Source organism: Petromyzon marinus, unplaced genomic scaffold, assembly GCF_048934315.1.
Source record: "Petromyzon marinus isolate PM22_M1 ecotype Great Lakes invasive population unplaced genomic scaffold, UKy_Petmar_22M1.pri1.0 PM_G_Scaffold_25, whole genome shotgun sequence".
Taxonomy (NCBI): domain Eukaryota; kingdom Metazoa; phylum Chordata; class Hyperoartia; order Petromyzontiformes; family Petromyzontidae; genus Petromyzon; species Petromyzon marinus.
Genome location: NW_027422817.1, coordinates 2,846,463 through 2,863,936, shown reverse-complemented (window position 1 = coordinate 2,863,936; position 17,474 = coordinate 2,846,463). Strand labels below are relative to the sequence as shown.

At 40.4% G+C, this 17,474-nt stretch overlaps 1 protein-coding gene across 1 annotated transcript in view; it reads left to right on the top strand.

Moving 5' to 3' along the window:
* LOC142913409 (putative ATP-dependent DNA helicase HFM1) overlaps positions 1-17,474 on the top strand; it is a 35,923-nt gene that overhangs the window by 5,909 nt on the left and 12,540 nt on the right. Inside the window, exons 8-23 of the mRNA XM_076060950.1 lie at positions 9-110; positions 1,285-1,433; positions 2,795-2,889; positions 4,673-4,806; positions 6,087-6,137; positions 7,411-7,488; positions 8,091-8,182; positions 9,337-9,440; positions 11,286-11,333; positions 12,396-12,493; positions 12,600-12,737; positions 12,854-12,939; positions 13,404-13,487; positions 14,845-15,002; positions 15,913-16,016; positions 17,065-17,226. Of these exons, the coding sequence (XP_075917065.1) occupies positions 9-110; positions 1,285-1,433; positions 2,795-2,889; positions 4,673-4,806; positions 6,087-6,137; positions 7,411-7,488; positions 8,091-8,182; positions 9,337-9,440; positions 11,286-11,333; positions 12,396-12,493; positions 12,600-12,737; positions 12,854-12,939; positions 13,404-13,487; positions 14,845-15,002; positions 15,913-16,016; positions 17,065-17,226 (1,683 nt within the window). The remainder of the gene's footprint in view (positions 1-8; positions 111-1,284; positions 1,434-2,794; positions 2,890-4,672; positions 4,807-6,086; positions 6,138-7,410; positions 7,489-8,090; positions 8,183-9,336; positions 9,441-11,285; positions 11,334-12,395; positions 12,494-12,599; positions 12,738-12,853; positions 12,940-13,403; positions 13,488-14,844; positions 15,003-15,912; positions 16,017-17,064; positions 17,227-17,474) is intronic.

Genomic DNA, 17,474 nt, shown 5'->3' with positions numbered 1-17,474 from the left:
TGTTGTAGATTTGCTGATGAAAGGAATTGCATACCATCATGCAGGGATGGAAACGTCTGATAGAGGAAACATTGAAGATGCTTTCTTGCAAGGAGAACTGCCAGTACTGTGTACGTAAAATATGAGCATATTATTTATTCATGGAGAGATTGTAAATTGATATATGTGTCCATGCATCAGGTTTGCATGTGGCTTTGTGAAATTAGTAGGGGCTGTTATGTGTGCATATTTCAAGATTACAAACCCATACTGATATCTAACAGAGTATCCTTGCCTGTAAGCATCTGGCAGTTCACCATCAATGGTTCAAGCAAACCTGACTGGTGCTGAGACACTGAACGTTGAAACTGATCCAGAGTTCTGCTTGTGTGTTACACCAATGCCGCTGAAATTGTGGTTACTAACAACTGCCTTGTGACCAACCGCATGTCATACATTTGCTGCCAGATACATGATGACAGTATTTTGTAGAGTTCAATATTTTTATGATGACTTATTAACTTCACCGAGTTACTTACGCTATGTTTTGTGCATTGGGGCGGCAGCGCGCTTGACGCTCGTTACAGAGGTTACACAGGTTCGCATTTGGAATATGGCAATCCGTTATGGTTAATACTGCAAGTATATGAATCATAGCATACTTTGTGCCATCTGCTTAAGAGTGGACATTAATTATCCCGTGGCATGATTTGAAGAGAGTAGGCTGTTGTGTGCTGGTGTCGAGGTCCAGATTTGTAAATGTTCCCACAAAATATCCAATCAGGAAGCATATAGCAATATGGCTGTCGCCTGATGAAACTGGTTGTGATTACTGGTGAAACGTCATACTCAGTTTGTAAATGCTGTGGCTTGGCTCTCCAACACACAACCGGTGTGCTGTACTAGTACACTACACTATACACTACATTATACACTACACTACTATACACTACACTATACACTACATTATACACTACACTACTATACACTACACTACATTATACACTACTATACACTACACTACACACTACACTACACGTTACACTAGTGCTGTACTAGTGACGAATTGGCCACGTTCTGTTTACGTGACAACCCTTACAAGTTGGCTGTGGTGGGTGGTGGCGGGTTTTAACGACACATTTATATATATCTAACCCAAAAACGTATATTATGGAGCATATAGCAACATTGCCCCTACTGCGAAACTTCTGCAGAATATGTGCACACACAGCGCCTTTTTTCGTGATTGCCTTGTGTTAAAAGAATGGTGCAAATACCGAATGTTTTTATTTGATTTGTCTGCAGTCTCTACAAGTACACTGGCTATGGGTGTAAACCTTCCTGCACACCTGGTCATCGTCAAATCTACCATGCACTACACTGGGGGAGGCATGGTGCAGGAATATGGGGAAACAGATATTCTACAGATGATTGGCAGGGCAGGAAGACCACAGGTAGATGCACATATTCTAACTATATTGGTTCATATATCCTTACTTTTCGGAACTAAATATCCGTTTTCAAAACTTAAATGCATTGTGCACAAATGTATTTTAGTTTATTGGATCCCATCTCTTGAAACCCATCATGTGGACAATATAGCATTTATTTTGAAGAGGTAAAGATTTCTTGCTTATTTGTGCATTGATGTTGGTGCCCATCTACTATATACAGCCCTAAGCCAGGGGTGGACCTCCTTAATTCCAATGGAATGGGAGAGTCTTTCCAAAGGACAACCAATGTTGACTTTTTCACAAAGTGATATTTATTTTATCGACCAAAAGAGGGATGATGGGCTGAGCCGACCTCTAACCGTGAGTTGAACTCACAACCTTCCCATTGCAAGATGGCCGCTCTACCTCTGAGCCACCTGGCTGCTGCTGTTGCTGCAGAGGTAGAGCGGCCTTCCGATTGCAAGATGGCCGCTCACAACCTTCCCATTGCAAGATGGCCGCTCTACCTCTGAGCCACCTGGCTGCTGCTGCTGCTGCTGCAGGATGAAGTGAACTGTTGCACTATTCTTGCTCAATTATGAATGTGTCATAGCATGTTCACCATTTGTTAAAACATATACATGTGCTTTTATTTAGCAAAATAGCAAAGCGTCAATTCCAATAGGCTAACAAGCACAAGTAATAGATCATAGACGCGTGTCGCCATGCTGGAAGTGGGGAGCGGTAGTGTAGCGGTGAGCGCACTGCGTTATAAAGCCCGAGTGACGATTATCTTAACCGGACCTGGTGCTGGCCACCCACCCCCTCGTGTGCCGTGCTTGCCTTCATAGGTGTTCGCTAACGGCACTCGCCCCAACAGCCAGTTAAGGCTCTATGGGGGATCTTTGTATGTTGTAGTAGTATATACCTGTGGTAGCAAGGGTTTGTGGATTTTATTTTTTTATTTAAAGCTTTCGTGACTGCAGTAATTCATATTCTTAGCTCTTTCGGTAAAGTCACGTTGAAGGGAGACAATATATATTGTAAAGTCACGTTGAAGGGAAACAATATATATTGTTTCCTTTCAACGTGACTTTACCGAAAGGTTTGTGGATTGTGCATATTTGTGTGTCATACCCACTAGAGATGGCAGTACAGAAAGTTGGTTATGAACCCATATGTGTGAACCTGCGTGTTTCCCCCAGGAAGTTTCGTTTCCTCCTAAACACAAAACATATCCAAATAAATCAGGCAAATATTTCAATGCAGGATCCATCTGCATTTCCTGAGACTCATTAAAGTTTTTCCTGCATTTAGCTCATTATTAGTATGGCTATTTATCTATTTTTGATGTGAAGTAACATACGTGATATCGTTTACAGTTTGATGTTTCAGCCACTGCGGTGATATTGACAAGAAATGAATTGAAAGAAAAATATGAACAAATGCTAAGTGGGACCCAGAAACTAGAAAGCAGGTAGGACAATAACGGCAGTTTTGTTATTATATGTATATATTGGGCATGAACATGTACATATTTGTGAACGTTATGTATAAAGTCAGCATCGGCATACACTGCCCGCTGAAGGCCTTCTTAGCCGTAAACATCCTTCACAGTCCAGTGATACAACAATCCACGTGTTCCATTACCTTGGCTACCACTCCATCGTTAGTTTTGAGCACTGGCCATCATTCCTACTCGTGACATGTCCTGCCCAAGCTTACTTATTTTTCTTCATAGCTTTGATGCCTCTAACTTGCATGTCTGGTATGTCATCAAAAACAGACGCTGCTTCTTCTTGTTCATGCTTTCTCCCTCTCTTCCCTCCCCTCTCATTACCCCGATATCTTGGCTCCAGTGACTCCTCCGCCTTAAGTCTTTGATGCATAAAAATGCTGTGACAAAACAGAGGTTATGCTTCTCGGCTCCGTGCACTCAACTTCAGCTCATCACCCACAGTAACAGACACAACGTTGGTGGCTTCTGTGACCTTGCTCCGAAGTTTGAGACCTATTTGAAAAGTGAAAAGTGAAATTCAGAAGTGATTTTTTTCACCTTCAAAGTATTGTCAGCACGACATCATGCTTGTCAAACTATTATGCAGATAATTTGGATAATGCGTCTCTTCTCTCTTGTCGATTATTGCCATGCCACCTTGTTCGTCGGCATGCCTCCTGCAAGAGTTCTCAATAGGCTAAAATTCTAGATTTGAAGCTTTCGTGATTGCAAGGATCCATACTCTTTGGTTCTATTCGGTAAAGTCACGTAGGTAAAAAATAAAACAACAAAAATCACGACGTTTCGGCCACAACACAAGCGGCCTTCATCAGGTGAAGGGATCAGGCTGTCTCGAGGACAGCGCTGAAGTGGAACACAGCCACGCTTAAAGGTCGCGGTCTGAGCGTGGCTGTGTTTCACTCCAGCGCTGTCCTCGAGACAGCCTGATCCCTTCACCTGATGAAGGACGCTTGTGTTGTGGCCGAAACGTCGTGATTTTTTTGTTGTTTTATTTTTTACCTACGTGACTTTTACCGAATAGAACCAAAGAGTATAATCGGCTGAAATGTTTCCACAACGCAGCTTGCCTGACTCCTGCCTCTAACCGCTTCATCCGAATATATCACACATGTTCTGGAATGTCTACTTTGGCTCTTGGTGAATCTCAGAGTCGACTCTGAGATCGTGTTACTGGCCTATAAAGCACCCACCTACCTTTGGGACTTTTTGAATCCCAGTATTCTATCTCACAATCTACATTTCATGGATTCCAGTCCTCTCTGCATCCCAAAGATGAGACAGCACTCCAAGGGCGATTGGGCCTTCTGCTGTATGGTTCCCCATCTGTGGAATGCCCCCCCCCCCCCCCAGCCATATTTGTGATTTTGGGCATTGTCGATGTTATTAAGTCACGATTGAAAACTGACGCCCATACTATTTCTTTGGAACACTAGACCAATTACTTAGTGCAAAGTATTAAATGTTGACATTTTCACATGTAACAGCACTTTGGTTCTTTTGAGGAGAAGTACCACATCAAAATAAACATTTATTTTGTATTATACTGTCTTGTTCAGGATCTTCACATTTTCACGCTGTAATGAAAACTTTCTCAATTGATTTCAAGATACGTTCAGAATGATGTGTTTTTTTTCCCACATTTTGTGAATTTCCATCAATCAGCTTCCCCTCTGCAACTTCCATGTTCCCATTCCTATAAAGTAGCTACCGTGAATTTGTAAACACCTTCGGTCTCCTGCAGTTTGCACATGAATTTAACAGAGCACCTCAATGCGGAGATTGTACTGCACACGATCACAGATGTCAACGTGGCATTGGATTGGATCCGATCCACATTCCTGTACATTCGGGCACTCAAAAACCCAAAGTATTACAGTAAGAAATGCATTTACAATTCAAAATTAAAACATACAATATTCGCGTGATTATACTATCGCAATGTGTGCAATAGTATAATCACCAGGTTCCAATTATGTATATAAAAATAATAACAATAAACACGAGTAGGTGTATTGGAAAAGGTTGAGTTACCTATTCGTGCATTTATTTCAGAAAATTATCAAGAACATACATGTGTTCTTGAGTAGTATAGGTATTTTGGAAGGATGTATATACATGTGTATCCTATTAATTTTCAAAATGTATTTGAGTGAACGACACTTATTCGAATGAAACACAAAATAACGTGATGTATATTATGCAGGTTTGTGTAGAGCGAAGACCAATATAAAACAGAGAGGGCCCTTGCCTGTAAACACCTGGCAGTTCGTTTAACACGTAGGCTTTCGGGACCAATATAATCCATAATAGTTTTTTTAATACTGTATATAAATGTGTCGATAAACCCACCACCACCCTGATGAAGCTAGCTGTAATTACTGGTGAAAAGTCGTACTCAGTTTGTAAATGTTGTGGCTCTGCAACACATCGGTGTGCTGTACTAGTACACTACACTATACACTACATTATACACTACACTATACACTACACTATACACTACACTATACACTACTATACACTACACTATACACTACACACTAGTGCTGTACTAGTGATGAATTGGCACGTTCTGTTTACGTGGCAACCCTTATTAGTTGGCTGTATCGGGTGGTGGCGGGTTTTAACGACACACATTTCTATATTTACGCGATCTCACCCAAAAAAACTATATTATGGATCTGGCAGTTCACCTGCATTGGCTCACACAATCCTGACTTGACACTGAATTGCAAAACCGGTCCACAGTTGTGCTTGTGTTGAACCAATGCACTAAAACATTGTGTGAAACCATCTTTGGGTATTTTGAGCCATTATGCCTTTGCATAGATCAGCTATTGTAATATAAAACAGTAATTTTAGCTGTAATTACATTTCACGTTTGGGGCTTTCAAAAATATTATGAGCTGACTGGAGGAAATAACACGTTTGAATGTTCTTAAGTACAAAGGACACAATTACGGTATGTTTGTAAGGAGTGAATGTTAAACATTCTGACAATTTAGAGTTCCTTCATTGACATCAAATGTTTACATAGTTTTGACTTTGACTATGACAAGATATTCAACTGTTAAAGCCATTTTAAGTACATCTCAAGCAATGCATAAAAAGGCAGCATACTGAAAAATAAATGTACTCTGTACGAATCACTGATACAGAATTTGACACTGGTCTGAACAAAGAGGACATTGAGAAGCAACTTCTGCAAGGTATAGTGATATTAACATAATCGAACATCAAACTGTAATTTTACTGGAATAATAGACAATTTGAAACTGAGAGAAATAAAACTGCTTGCTTGTGTTTTTCGTACGTTACTGTCTTCAGCCACCACGCGACAGGTCAAGACACTTCTGTCTTTGATTCTTCCCCTGGTACTGATGCTTTACAGTCCTTGTGAATTCCCTCCCACGGTCTCACTTCTCAAGCTCTTACAACCTTGCTCAATTCAAGAAACCTGTCTACTTGTTAGAAGATGAAACACTGAGAATAAAACCCATATACGCAGCCTCTGAAAGAGCCAGTTGGTCAATTCAAGTTGTTCCTTGTGTTTCCACTACAAGCAGCATGATTTTCAATGATTTAAAATTGAGACAAATTGAACGTTGATTTGAAGCTTTCGTGACTGCAGGAATCCAGACTCAGTAGACAAAATAAAATAAAACAAAACATCATAAATATCACGACGTTTCGATCGCAACACAACAAGCGGTCGTCCTCGGGCGGAAAAAATAATAATTCAGCAGTGTGAACAGCTGAACCAGTGAGAGAGCTTTCGTGACTCAGGAAGGCTACTTGTGTTGTGGCCGAAACGTCGCGAGAATTTTATTGTATTATGTTTTATTTTTGTTATTGTATTTCCATTCTACGTGGTGACTTTGCCGAAAGAACCAAGCAGATGAGCTCTCTCGCAGCTCTCTCGCTGGTTCAGCTGTTTCACTGATGGAGGATTTTTTTCCGCCTGAGGGCGACCGCTTGTTGTGTTGCGATCGAAACTTCGTGATTTATTATTTGTCAGTTTAATTAAATTTTTCTACCTACGTGACTTCACCGAAAGAACCAATGAGTATGAGACGCATTGATTTTTCTTTAATTGTATTTATTTAACGATCGTTATGTCAAAATAATTAAGCTGACAATATGCCTTCTTCCCATATATGTCTCTCCGCATAAAAAGTAGAATCATTGTTTTTAACATATCCAATCAGCCACACGGCCTTCTGGGATTGAATATTTTCAGCAGCAACAAACAATCTGGACTGGTTTCGACATTCAATGTATAAGCAGTCAGGCTTGTTTGAAGCAATACTTGTGACCTGCCAGACATGAATAGGCAATTATCTACTCTGTTAGCTATGAATGTTTCAAGCAGATTTTAGATTTTAGTGGAGAGACAAATATGGGAAGGCATAATACCTGCTTAGTTAATTTGTTGTCTTGTCCACAACGACGTTAATGTTTCGTTTACATTATTTATTTCAGAACTATGCTTAGAGAGTTTGAACTCGCTGGCAGCTTACAAGCTAATTTGTATGCAGAATGGGGATATTAAGCCAACAGGTAAATAATCCTTCTGCTGAAACAGCATATCATGACGTGTTTGTTCGCTTTATTTGTGACGAAAAAACACGTCATTTCACATTTTCATGTTGTGTATAGCGTCCAGTCGTCAATGCAAATCGGCATCTCAGAACGTGCTGTAGAATTTGTCACGTGCACAGGTTCCTAACGGAGGCACGGGGGGGGGGGACCCCCAGACAAGAATGGGGGGCAGTGAGAACCTTCGCCAACTATTGCCCGAGCCCTGGTGCTGCTTATGTTGGGATGTGTCGCCAACTCCATTAATTGATGAGTGTCTGTGCATGGAAAAACCCCACGTGTGCAAGGGGTGGTAACTCAATATCTGTGCGTATGGATATAATGAATTTGCTCTCCCGCCATACCCCTGGCAAGCCAAGGATATGGCGATCTTGGCGACCTTGGGAAGGGAGTTTTACCAATTTGTGTTTGATCCAACAACCCTGCATTACAGGCACGATGTATAGCCGCCACCAGCACCCTGGCATTTAATTACAGTTTATTTTAACATATCATGGGACCTCCTTTGCCTTTGTTTTCATGTGTTTTGCTATTTTAACAAAACATGGTTTGATATTGTCCAGATGTTGGTAGATTGATGGCTTACTACTACGTGGCATTTGATACCATCAAGCTGTTTGGCACAATACAGGGCTCGGAAGCCGTGCAAGACCTGGTAAGTGAGGTCACAGGGTTGGTTTCTCATTGTTCCACATCACCATCGACTTACGTTAACAAGGCTTGCTGCGGCAATGTCCCCTTACTTAGCAGACGATCGAGACCCCTGAAAGGGTTCGTGACAACGCATTGCAGGTGGTGACTGTAATGATGTTAACAGACAAGGATATGTGTGTGTATGTGACACATAGCAAACAACCACAACGACTCACAGCAGTGGATTTGACAAGCGGCTGTAAATTATCATTTTGGATGTTTGACAATAGGCCGTGAATTATTTTGTAAGAAACAAATTAATAAGCGGACTTACAATTGTGCAGATAATTGAGCAGTTTTTAGCCATGTTTGGCGATCATCATCGTTTGTATCTATACAGTGCACCTTATTGGAGTAAGGATACCGTCTCATTTTAGTTTTACTTACAAAGACAGACTTTTAGTTTATTACTGCATACATCGTTGCTGACAATTCTATCAATCGGTGTGCGTCTGGCACAAGGTTCAACTAACACCTACGTTTTAAGACATAATCAATGCATCGTACAGCGGCATTCAGAACCAAGTCAAAGTGATTTCCTGCTCAAATGAGCACTGAGGTTATCCATCTACCGTTGACAGCCCTGAGGCTATCGTGGAGAATCCACAATCCTATGACAGGGGTCTCTCTGCAGCGCAACCACCGTTGACTTACTAACAGAGTGCTGCTCATGTTATCAAACTCGGAGGGAAGGTGGGTTGAGTCAACTCATCAGCAGTATTTGAACTTGGAGCCTGCCGTCTGTGAGCCACTCACTTACACTAGTTGAGCCACCAGGTCATAACTCCCGCGTGTATTTTACAAGAGAGTATTTTTGCGATTAGCAATTAGCTGAATTGATACATTTTGCTCCTGATCTCTTTGGACACATTTTCGGTTCAGGACACCTTGTATTGTAAATGTTTTGGAGGTTTGTAATTGCCGTTAAATACCGATTTGTTCCCGTAATGGATGTGGGTTTAGTGTCAGGGCAGATTTGGGAGCTCACCGTGTGTCTATTGTGCAGCAGCTGTGGGATTCTGACGGAGGGTGGAATTCTTTTTCAATTCTGTGTAGTAGTAGCATCAATGATTTTGGCCATGATGATGACATCTTGATCTTTGACCTTCTTTACAGGTGACTCTTATCTCAAGCTGTCGAGAGTATAAAGACATCACGCTCCGTGTTAATGAGAAGAAAACCCTGAACACATTGAACTTGGCCAAAAAGCACACGATACGGTAACAATCAGTGACACGTCACCAAATAACCATTAGCATCGTCGTAAAGAATGGAAGAAGAAAAAAATAATAAGCGTACAATATGCCTCCTTCACATATCTGTCCATCCACATAAAATAATACATATATTTTACACATCCTATCAACCACGTGGAATTATGGGAGTGCATCATTTCAGCAGACTTGGTATCACACAACCAAACTCTGGACTGGTTTTGTCATTCCGTATCTCATCAGAAGTCACTTTTGTTTAAACCAATGTAGGTGAATTGCCATATGTAAATATACAATTATGCATACTGTGTATTGGTAAAGTTACATTACAATAAATTGCAATTTTTATATGGTATATTTGGCCAGTTTGAAGAATGTTAGGTATTTGTTTTAAGATCCTGTGTTAATGTCATTACATTTTTTGGAATAAAAATCCAGAACCTACACTGGAATAATCTTGAAAGTTTCATATCAAATGTTTTTTCTTCTTTGGTTCTTTCGGTAAAGTCACGTAGAATTATAATAAAATAATAAATTGATAAAATAAAATAACACAATAATATTCTCACGACGTTTCGGCCACAACACAAGCGGCCTTCATCAGGTGAAGGGGGCGAGACTGTCTGGTAAGACAGCGCTGGAGTGAAAGAGCCACGTTCAGATACGGCCTTTAAGCTGTGTGAGAGGAACAAAGCGCCTTGACAAAGGAATTAGCATATAATTTAGCATTGAAATGGCTGAATGATTAGCTTGTGACTGGTCACAGAAATAGCTATGTTAAAAGTTAAAGCATACACACCCGCAGAGGCACCCATTGTTAAAGGGATTAGCATAGAATTTAGCATTGAAATAGCTAAGTTAAGGAATACACATCTTGACAATGGAATTAGCATAGAATTTAGCATTGAGATAGCTGAGTGGTTAGCTTGTACCTGCTGCAGAAATAGAGCTTGTACCTGCTGCAGAAATAGCTACGTTAAAGTCAGAGCATACACATTCACCGAGGCCCTTAGTACAAATCAAACAGGAGAATTTAGCATTGAAATAACTAGGCGAATCCAGCATTGAAACAACTGAGTGATTAGCTAGTGACTGGTTACAGAAATGACTACACATCTGAGCTATTCACAGTACTATATAGTGAACCAATAAAAACTAAAATATAAATTACCTTCATGTTATCAATAAACTCTATATTCTCCAATCAGCTAAGCTACCAACAATAAGTCGTTATATATCACAATGCTATAAGCGGGAAAATGGGTGGATTCTTACCCTCAAATTTCAGCACCACGGATAGCTACGGGTCCCGTTCAGACGGACGAGTTCGTCCATGGTCGGAACAGAGGAGGGGGAGAGAGACAGCTGCGAGGCCCTAGTATGCTCCATATTGTAAAACTATACCATTAACCGTGGTGTGAGAGGTATTAAGAGGCAATGCTGGCGAAAGAGCTGTGGCCGAAACGTCGTGAGAATATTGTGTTATTTTATTTTATCAATTTATTATTTTATTATCATTCTACGTGACTTTACCGAAAGAACCAAAGAAGATTAATCATTGCAGTCACGAAAGCTTTAAATCGAAATCAAATGTTTTATCGGTCTAAATTTTTTTTTCTAATTGTTTAATTTAAAAGGTTTCTCGGATAGTGAAGCATCAAGTGTGAAAACATTTACATATTTGAGACAATAGTAGTTGTGAATGTATTACGTATTTCAAAATATTGTATGGATAAGCGAATGGGGTTTAAGTCTGTATTCGCACATTTTAAGTGTATATTGTATATTCAGTGTGTATTAGTTATTTGGACAAACCATTATGAGTGAATCTGAATGCTTCTGTCATTTCAGATTTCCAATGTCCGGTAAAATAAAAACCAGTGAAATGAAAATAAACTGGTAAGTACAGCTATGATTTCAATGCTCCTGTTAAGATAACATATACGTACATTTGGAGTTGGTTATGAACTTTCTTTATACTTAGCAACGCAACTTCGTGTTTAGGGTTTTAATATTCTACACATTTGCAGATTATTATCCATTTGATATCACCATACAGATCACACCTTCCAATTGGAGAGCCTTCAAGATGTATTGACACTTATTTTAACACTCGAAACTGCATCTATATTGCAAAAACAGTTTGTTCAAGTGGAGAATTAAGCTTTTGCTACACAATTGAAATGATTTTGATTTAAAGCTTTCGTGACTGCAGTAATTCATATTCTTAGCTCTTTAGGTAAAGTCACGTTGAAGGGAAACAATAAAATAATAAAATGTATATAAAACAATACAAATTCTCACGACGTTTCGACCATAACACAAACGGTCGTCATCAGGTGTGTCGGTTTGTATTGACACTCATTTGCAAACCGACACACCTGATGACGACCGTTTGTGTTATGGTCGAAACGTCGTGAGAATTTTTATTGTTTTATATGTATTTTATTGTTTTATTGTTTCCCTTCAACGTGACTTTACCAAAGAGCTAAGAATATAAAAATTGTTTTATATATATTATTTTATTGTTCCCCTTCAACGTGACTTTACCGAAAGAGCTAAGAATATAAAACAATGCTTTATATATTATCATTTAATTGTTCCCCTTCAACGTGACTTTACCGAAAGAGCTAAGATTATAAAACATTGTTTTATATATATTATTATTTTATTGTTCCCCTTCAACGTGACTTTACCGAAAGAGCTAAGAATATAAAACATTGTTTTATATATATTATTATTTTATTGTTCCCCTTCAACGTGACTTTACCGAAAGAGCTAAGAATATAAAACATTGTTATATATATTATTATTATTTTATTGTTCCCCTTCAACGTGACTTTACCGAAAGAGCTAAGAATATAAACATTGTTTTATATATATTATTATTTTATTGTTTCCCTTCAACGTGACTTTACCGAAAGAGCTAAGATTATAATTGAAATGACGCGTTGTTTGTAGTCTCATTCAAGCTCAGCTGGGATGTGTACTGGTGCAAGATTTTGCATTGATGCAGGACACTGCCAAAATCTTCAGGACTGGAATCCGACTTACAAAATGTAAGTTTAAACTGCACTATTTAAACGAATGTACATTGTTTCTGAAGTTAACGTTTAAACGCATGACAGTATTTACATCTGTTATATCTCCGTTTTGTGGTTGTAGGTCTTGCCGAATTTTTGCAGCAAAAGGATAAGCAGAATAATTTCCAGGCTGTGCTGAATGCTGTCCACCTCGCTAAATGTTTTCGTGCAAAGCTTTGGGAAAATTCACCTTTCGTTTTGAAACAACTTGAAAAAATCGGTAATTATAATCCCTTTTACGAATAAGAGCAACACATAGAAATTATTTACAACCACGCATTCTTTTCAGAAGACCCTTCAATTAAACATTACTTAACCTCAGTGTTTCTGCTGTAGGCTTCTCAATGTCCAGCGCACTGGTCAACGCTGGATTGACATCTTTTGAGAAAATTGCAAACACTCATGGACGGGAAATTGAGTTGGTGAGATAATGGGTGTAGTGTTAATCTCCACAACATGTATCTATGTTTGTGCTGGTGTTTAGCGCACTTCCCAGTACAATTATACGGTAGCTACACCATTAATGCCATTGGCCCAGTGGCAGCGCTTGTTCCAGAAGCCGCAGTTCGAATCTGGCAGACCGCTCTGGTTAATTATACTGCGGATTTATTCACCGTAAAATGCTCGACGCCATCTTCTTCAAAATGGACGTCACAGACCCCCATGATGTCATGCCAAGAAGACCGTTGTGTACCGGCGTGATTGTCCAAATTAGCAAAATGTTAAAAGTAACTTGCAAATTACTCAATTGGGAAACACATTACAATCGTCACCCTTCCTTAATAATAGTAACACCCACCAATGATGAGCGTATTTCTTGTTTGTAAACAACATTGCAACAAAACCGAATGACGTTTTGCTGGCGGTGCATTCCTGCGTTGTGCAGATAGTGAACAGACACCCTCCGTTTGGGAACCAGATCAAAGAAGCCGTGCAGCATCTGCCCAAGTACCAAGTCAGAGTGGAGCAGGTGCATGAGACGGAACCCCGACTCCAATCAAATATTTCACATTGCTAAAAACAACTAATGCACATGCTCTTTGGTTCTATTTGGTAAAGTCACGTAGGTAAAAAATAAAACAACAAAAATCACGACGTTTCGGCCACAACACAAGCGGCCTTTTTTTTTCTTCACTCCAGCGCAGTCTTCGAGACAGGCTGGTCCCTTCACCTGATGAAGGCCGCTTGTGTTGTGGCCGAAACGTCGTGATTTTTGCTGTTTTATTTTTTTACCTACGTGACTTTACCGAATAGAACCAAAGAGTATGGATCCTTGCAGTCGCGAAAACTTCAAATCTAGAACTAATGCACAGTCACAAGGCTCGGGTGCAAATCATTTTCCCTTTCAGTGCGTTGCTACTTTCAATGTACTCAAAGCAGCAGGCTTTCAAAGGCAAACGTCAATTAGGACTTTGCCAAATACCTGTGAAACCATCCATCCATGTGGCTCAATTTCCCCGCATATAGCCCGCATACGCATATAACCCGCAGACGCATGTACTCCGGTTAAACAAAGTGCGCCCACTTGAAACATTGTCGTTTCATTGTGCAAGCAATTCGAGTAATTTCAAACGTGTTAATGCGTGCAATTTTAGTGCGAGTGATTTATTCAGCAGTGCTTTAGTCAAAGGTACTGGAAGTGTTGCGCAGTGAAAAAATTAAACGAGTTATGACATGTCACACGTGTAAAATATTTTAGGGATAGCCTGCACCTGCATATACCCCACAGGGTCTTGTTTTGTTTTGTAAAAAGTGGTATAACCCGCGGGTTATATGCGGGAAAATACGGAACTCGAAACATCATGAGTCTGAAGACAAACATTAATTCGTCTTTTGATAATACTGCACCTGTGAAACTATCCATGTGGCTCAGCAGGAGAGTGAGCGACCCGCCATCAGAATGTTTGCGAGTTCAAGTCGTAGCTGGGAGTTGACTCACTCCATCATCCCTCCGTGGTAGATAAAATAGGCACCGATTTGTGGGGAAGTCAACAGCGATTGTTTGATGGGTTATATAGAGACGCATTGTTTCCACCACTGTCTCAGGGGTTGTAAATGGGAGATGGTCACCACCTCAATGCTCATTTGAGAAAGAAATCACTCTGAGTACTTGTAATGCCACCCAGTATCTTGGTACAGACGTGGTGACTACAGTGGGGCAAGTGGCCGTTGCTGTCATTTGTTAAATGTTTTTTCACTAGGTTTTAAATGAAGGAATAGACTAATTAACGTTTATCTTCACCTTAGTAATATTCAATTTAATTTAATGGCTTGGTAAACTTTGCATACCATCAATTCAGAATGGCACTGGTTGCTTTTTTTTCCAGGGTAACCGGTACTACAAAGGTGTGGCTGTGGTGATAATTACAGTGATATTAAAGAACTGTGCAGACCTACAGTCTCACCGCACAGCTCCAAGCAACCACTGCTGCACGCTACTACTGGGCAACGCCGACAACAACCTCGTCCATCGGCAAATCATCACGTGCGCTTGAATTCCACACCGCAGTAATTGTGACAAGGCCACGTGTTTTTTTTATGTTGAATCGAACAAAATAATCGTTTTGCCTGATAATTAGAGACCCAAACATCGCACCTCCTTGCTTTGACATTCCTCAAAGACACCGGTGAACCATCGACCACATCACAACATCAAACAGGCCAATGTGCACGTCTCCTGCTGTGCGATCCGTGGCTATGCAACCCAAACTATGGACCAGAGAGTAAACCACTGTGGTCTCTGCTCTCCTTCAACGGAGCAGTACAAAAACGACACAAACTCGCTCCTGAAGCTCTCGTGGTTTATCAGATCTCGACATTGCCATTCAGCCCCTGAACATACAGCAATATAAGGAATAGAGCATGACAATCAGCATCATATAGAAGTAAATGTAACAAAATAAATAAGCAGACATTACGCCTCCTTCCTATATGTAAACAACATTGTTCCTAAAAACAAATGTAACAACATTTTAAATGCACTTGTTACTGGCAAAAAATTAATAATAATCACCTGTCATTGATAGGGCCTTTTACTCTGGGGTGTCTATGAGCGCTTGACGCGCAATAAGCGACTTACACCACGTCTCAGACACATTTAAATGGGCACCCCCAGTGACAACTGTCCCTGTGGACACAAGGAGATTTAGCACCTGGCCTGCAATTGGGCATGAGGTTGCCAGTAGGGGGCGATGGTTGCTGTGTGTAATTCCAATTTAGTAATTTTTTACGTATTTCTGTATTCGTATTTGTCAATGAGTTGAACTGGTCTACTCGTTTTGAATGTCAGAAATCTTTAACGTCAGTGCAACATAGCGCACATATTTCATTATTAAAACACCTGCAGTAATAGTAAGTTGTGGAAACTTCATATATAACCGATATGACCTTCACAGAGATTACATGCTGCTGAAAACAGGGAGTTTCATGAAGAAAGTTGAAGTTGTTCGGCCGGAAAAGAGTGACGAGCTCAACGTTTACCTCCTCAGCTCTACATATGGTAAGTCTCAGGCTTGCCACCTTGTCCACAGACTACACCAGGACATATTTCTCAGTCAGCCTTGGTCAGGAGTCAGCTTCGGAGCCACGTTCAGCTTTATACAGACTGCTTCATGACGTAATGCATGAACGTACAGTATTCACAAGTATGGCAGCTGTTGAAATATCAAGTTTTGTACCGAATTCGAAAAAAAGGCTCTTATTGTTATTTTGGTTGCCGACCCACAGCAAGATGATGATTGCTTGTGTTGCAGTCTAAACGTCGTGAGAATTTTATTGTTTTATATTTTTATTAATTTATTGTTTCCCTTCTACGTGACTTTACCGAATAGAACCAAGAATATGAATCCCTGCAGTCACGAAAGCTTTGAATCAGAAGGCATATTTTCAAAAAAATATTTTTAGAGAGGCAGTCGGTCATAGGCAGAGGAAAAAGGAAGCTCTTGATGCTGCATTTATACAAGGAGAAAGGCGTCGACAGAACTTATGACTGGGAGGAGGGAGGTCCAGATTATGGGGGCAGCAAACGAGAGTTAGCAACTTCCCAGTGAACCGAGGTTTACAGGGGGAATTTGACAGAAAACCTTGGTTGCTGGAGTGAAGAATATTTGGAGGGGAGTAGAGTGAGATGAGAGGAGAGATTTAGGCATGGGCGAGTCAATGGAGTATCTTTAGGACGGTGAGTGCTATTTTTAAATTGATCTGGGATTACATTGAGAGCCAGTGGAGAGATCTGAGTATTATGGTGATGTTTTGTTTACGGATGTGGACGAGAAGCCTGTCAGGGGCATCTTGGATCATCTGGAGTTTGAGGATGTGAGTAGATGTGAAGGTGTGGATGGCAGCTGGGGTAAGGAAATGGTGGACGTGGGAAATGTGCAGGTGGAGGTATGAGGTCCTCCAGAGTTGACAGTAGAGAGACAACTCGTGCTCAAGATCAATTACAACTGAAAGGTTTCTCACACTCTCTGCGTATGTGACAGAAAAAAAATGTGGTGAAGATGATTAAAGCTATCGTGGTAAAAATGTGGTTTTAATGCTTTTCCCAGTTGGTATGGACATCCATCAGAACTTCACACCATTCTACTCTAGCCCTCGCACCTCTGGGCTCTACGGGAATGGGAGGCATCAGCAGGCCCAATCCCTGCATGCTACTACCTGTGAGAAACCAAAGGCGTTTGCCTCAGCAGCGGCACAAGCAGCCGGCAATGGTTTGTGTCGCCTCATTTCTACATGCATTTTAGATAAATTGGTTTATTTAGACTGTATGCATTTGATCCCATGGAAGCAATTTAGAATGCAGCATCTTCATATCTACAACACTGATATAATCCTTACATTGTGAAATTGTTCCCACCAACCCATGCTGTGACAAGTATGTGGCAATATACATAGGGGACGTTAGGTGTGGTGCATTATATTTTGTTGTGAAGTTGACCTGTACATATACAACTTTACT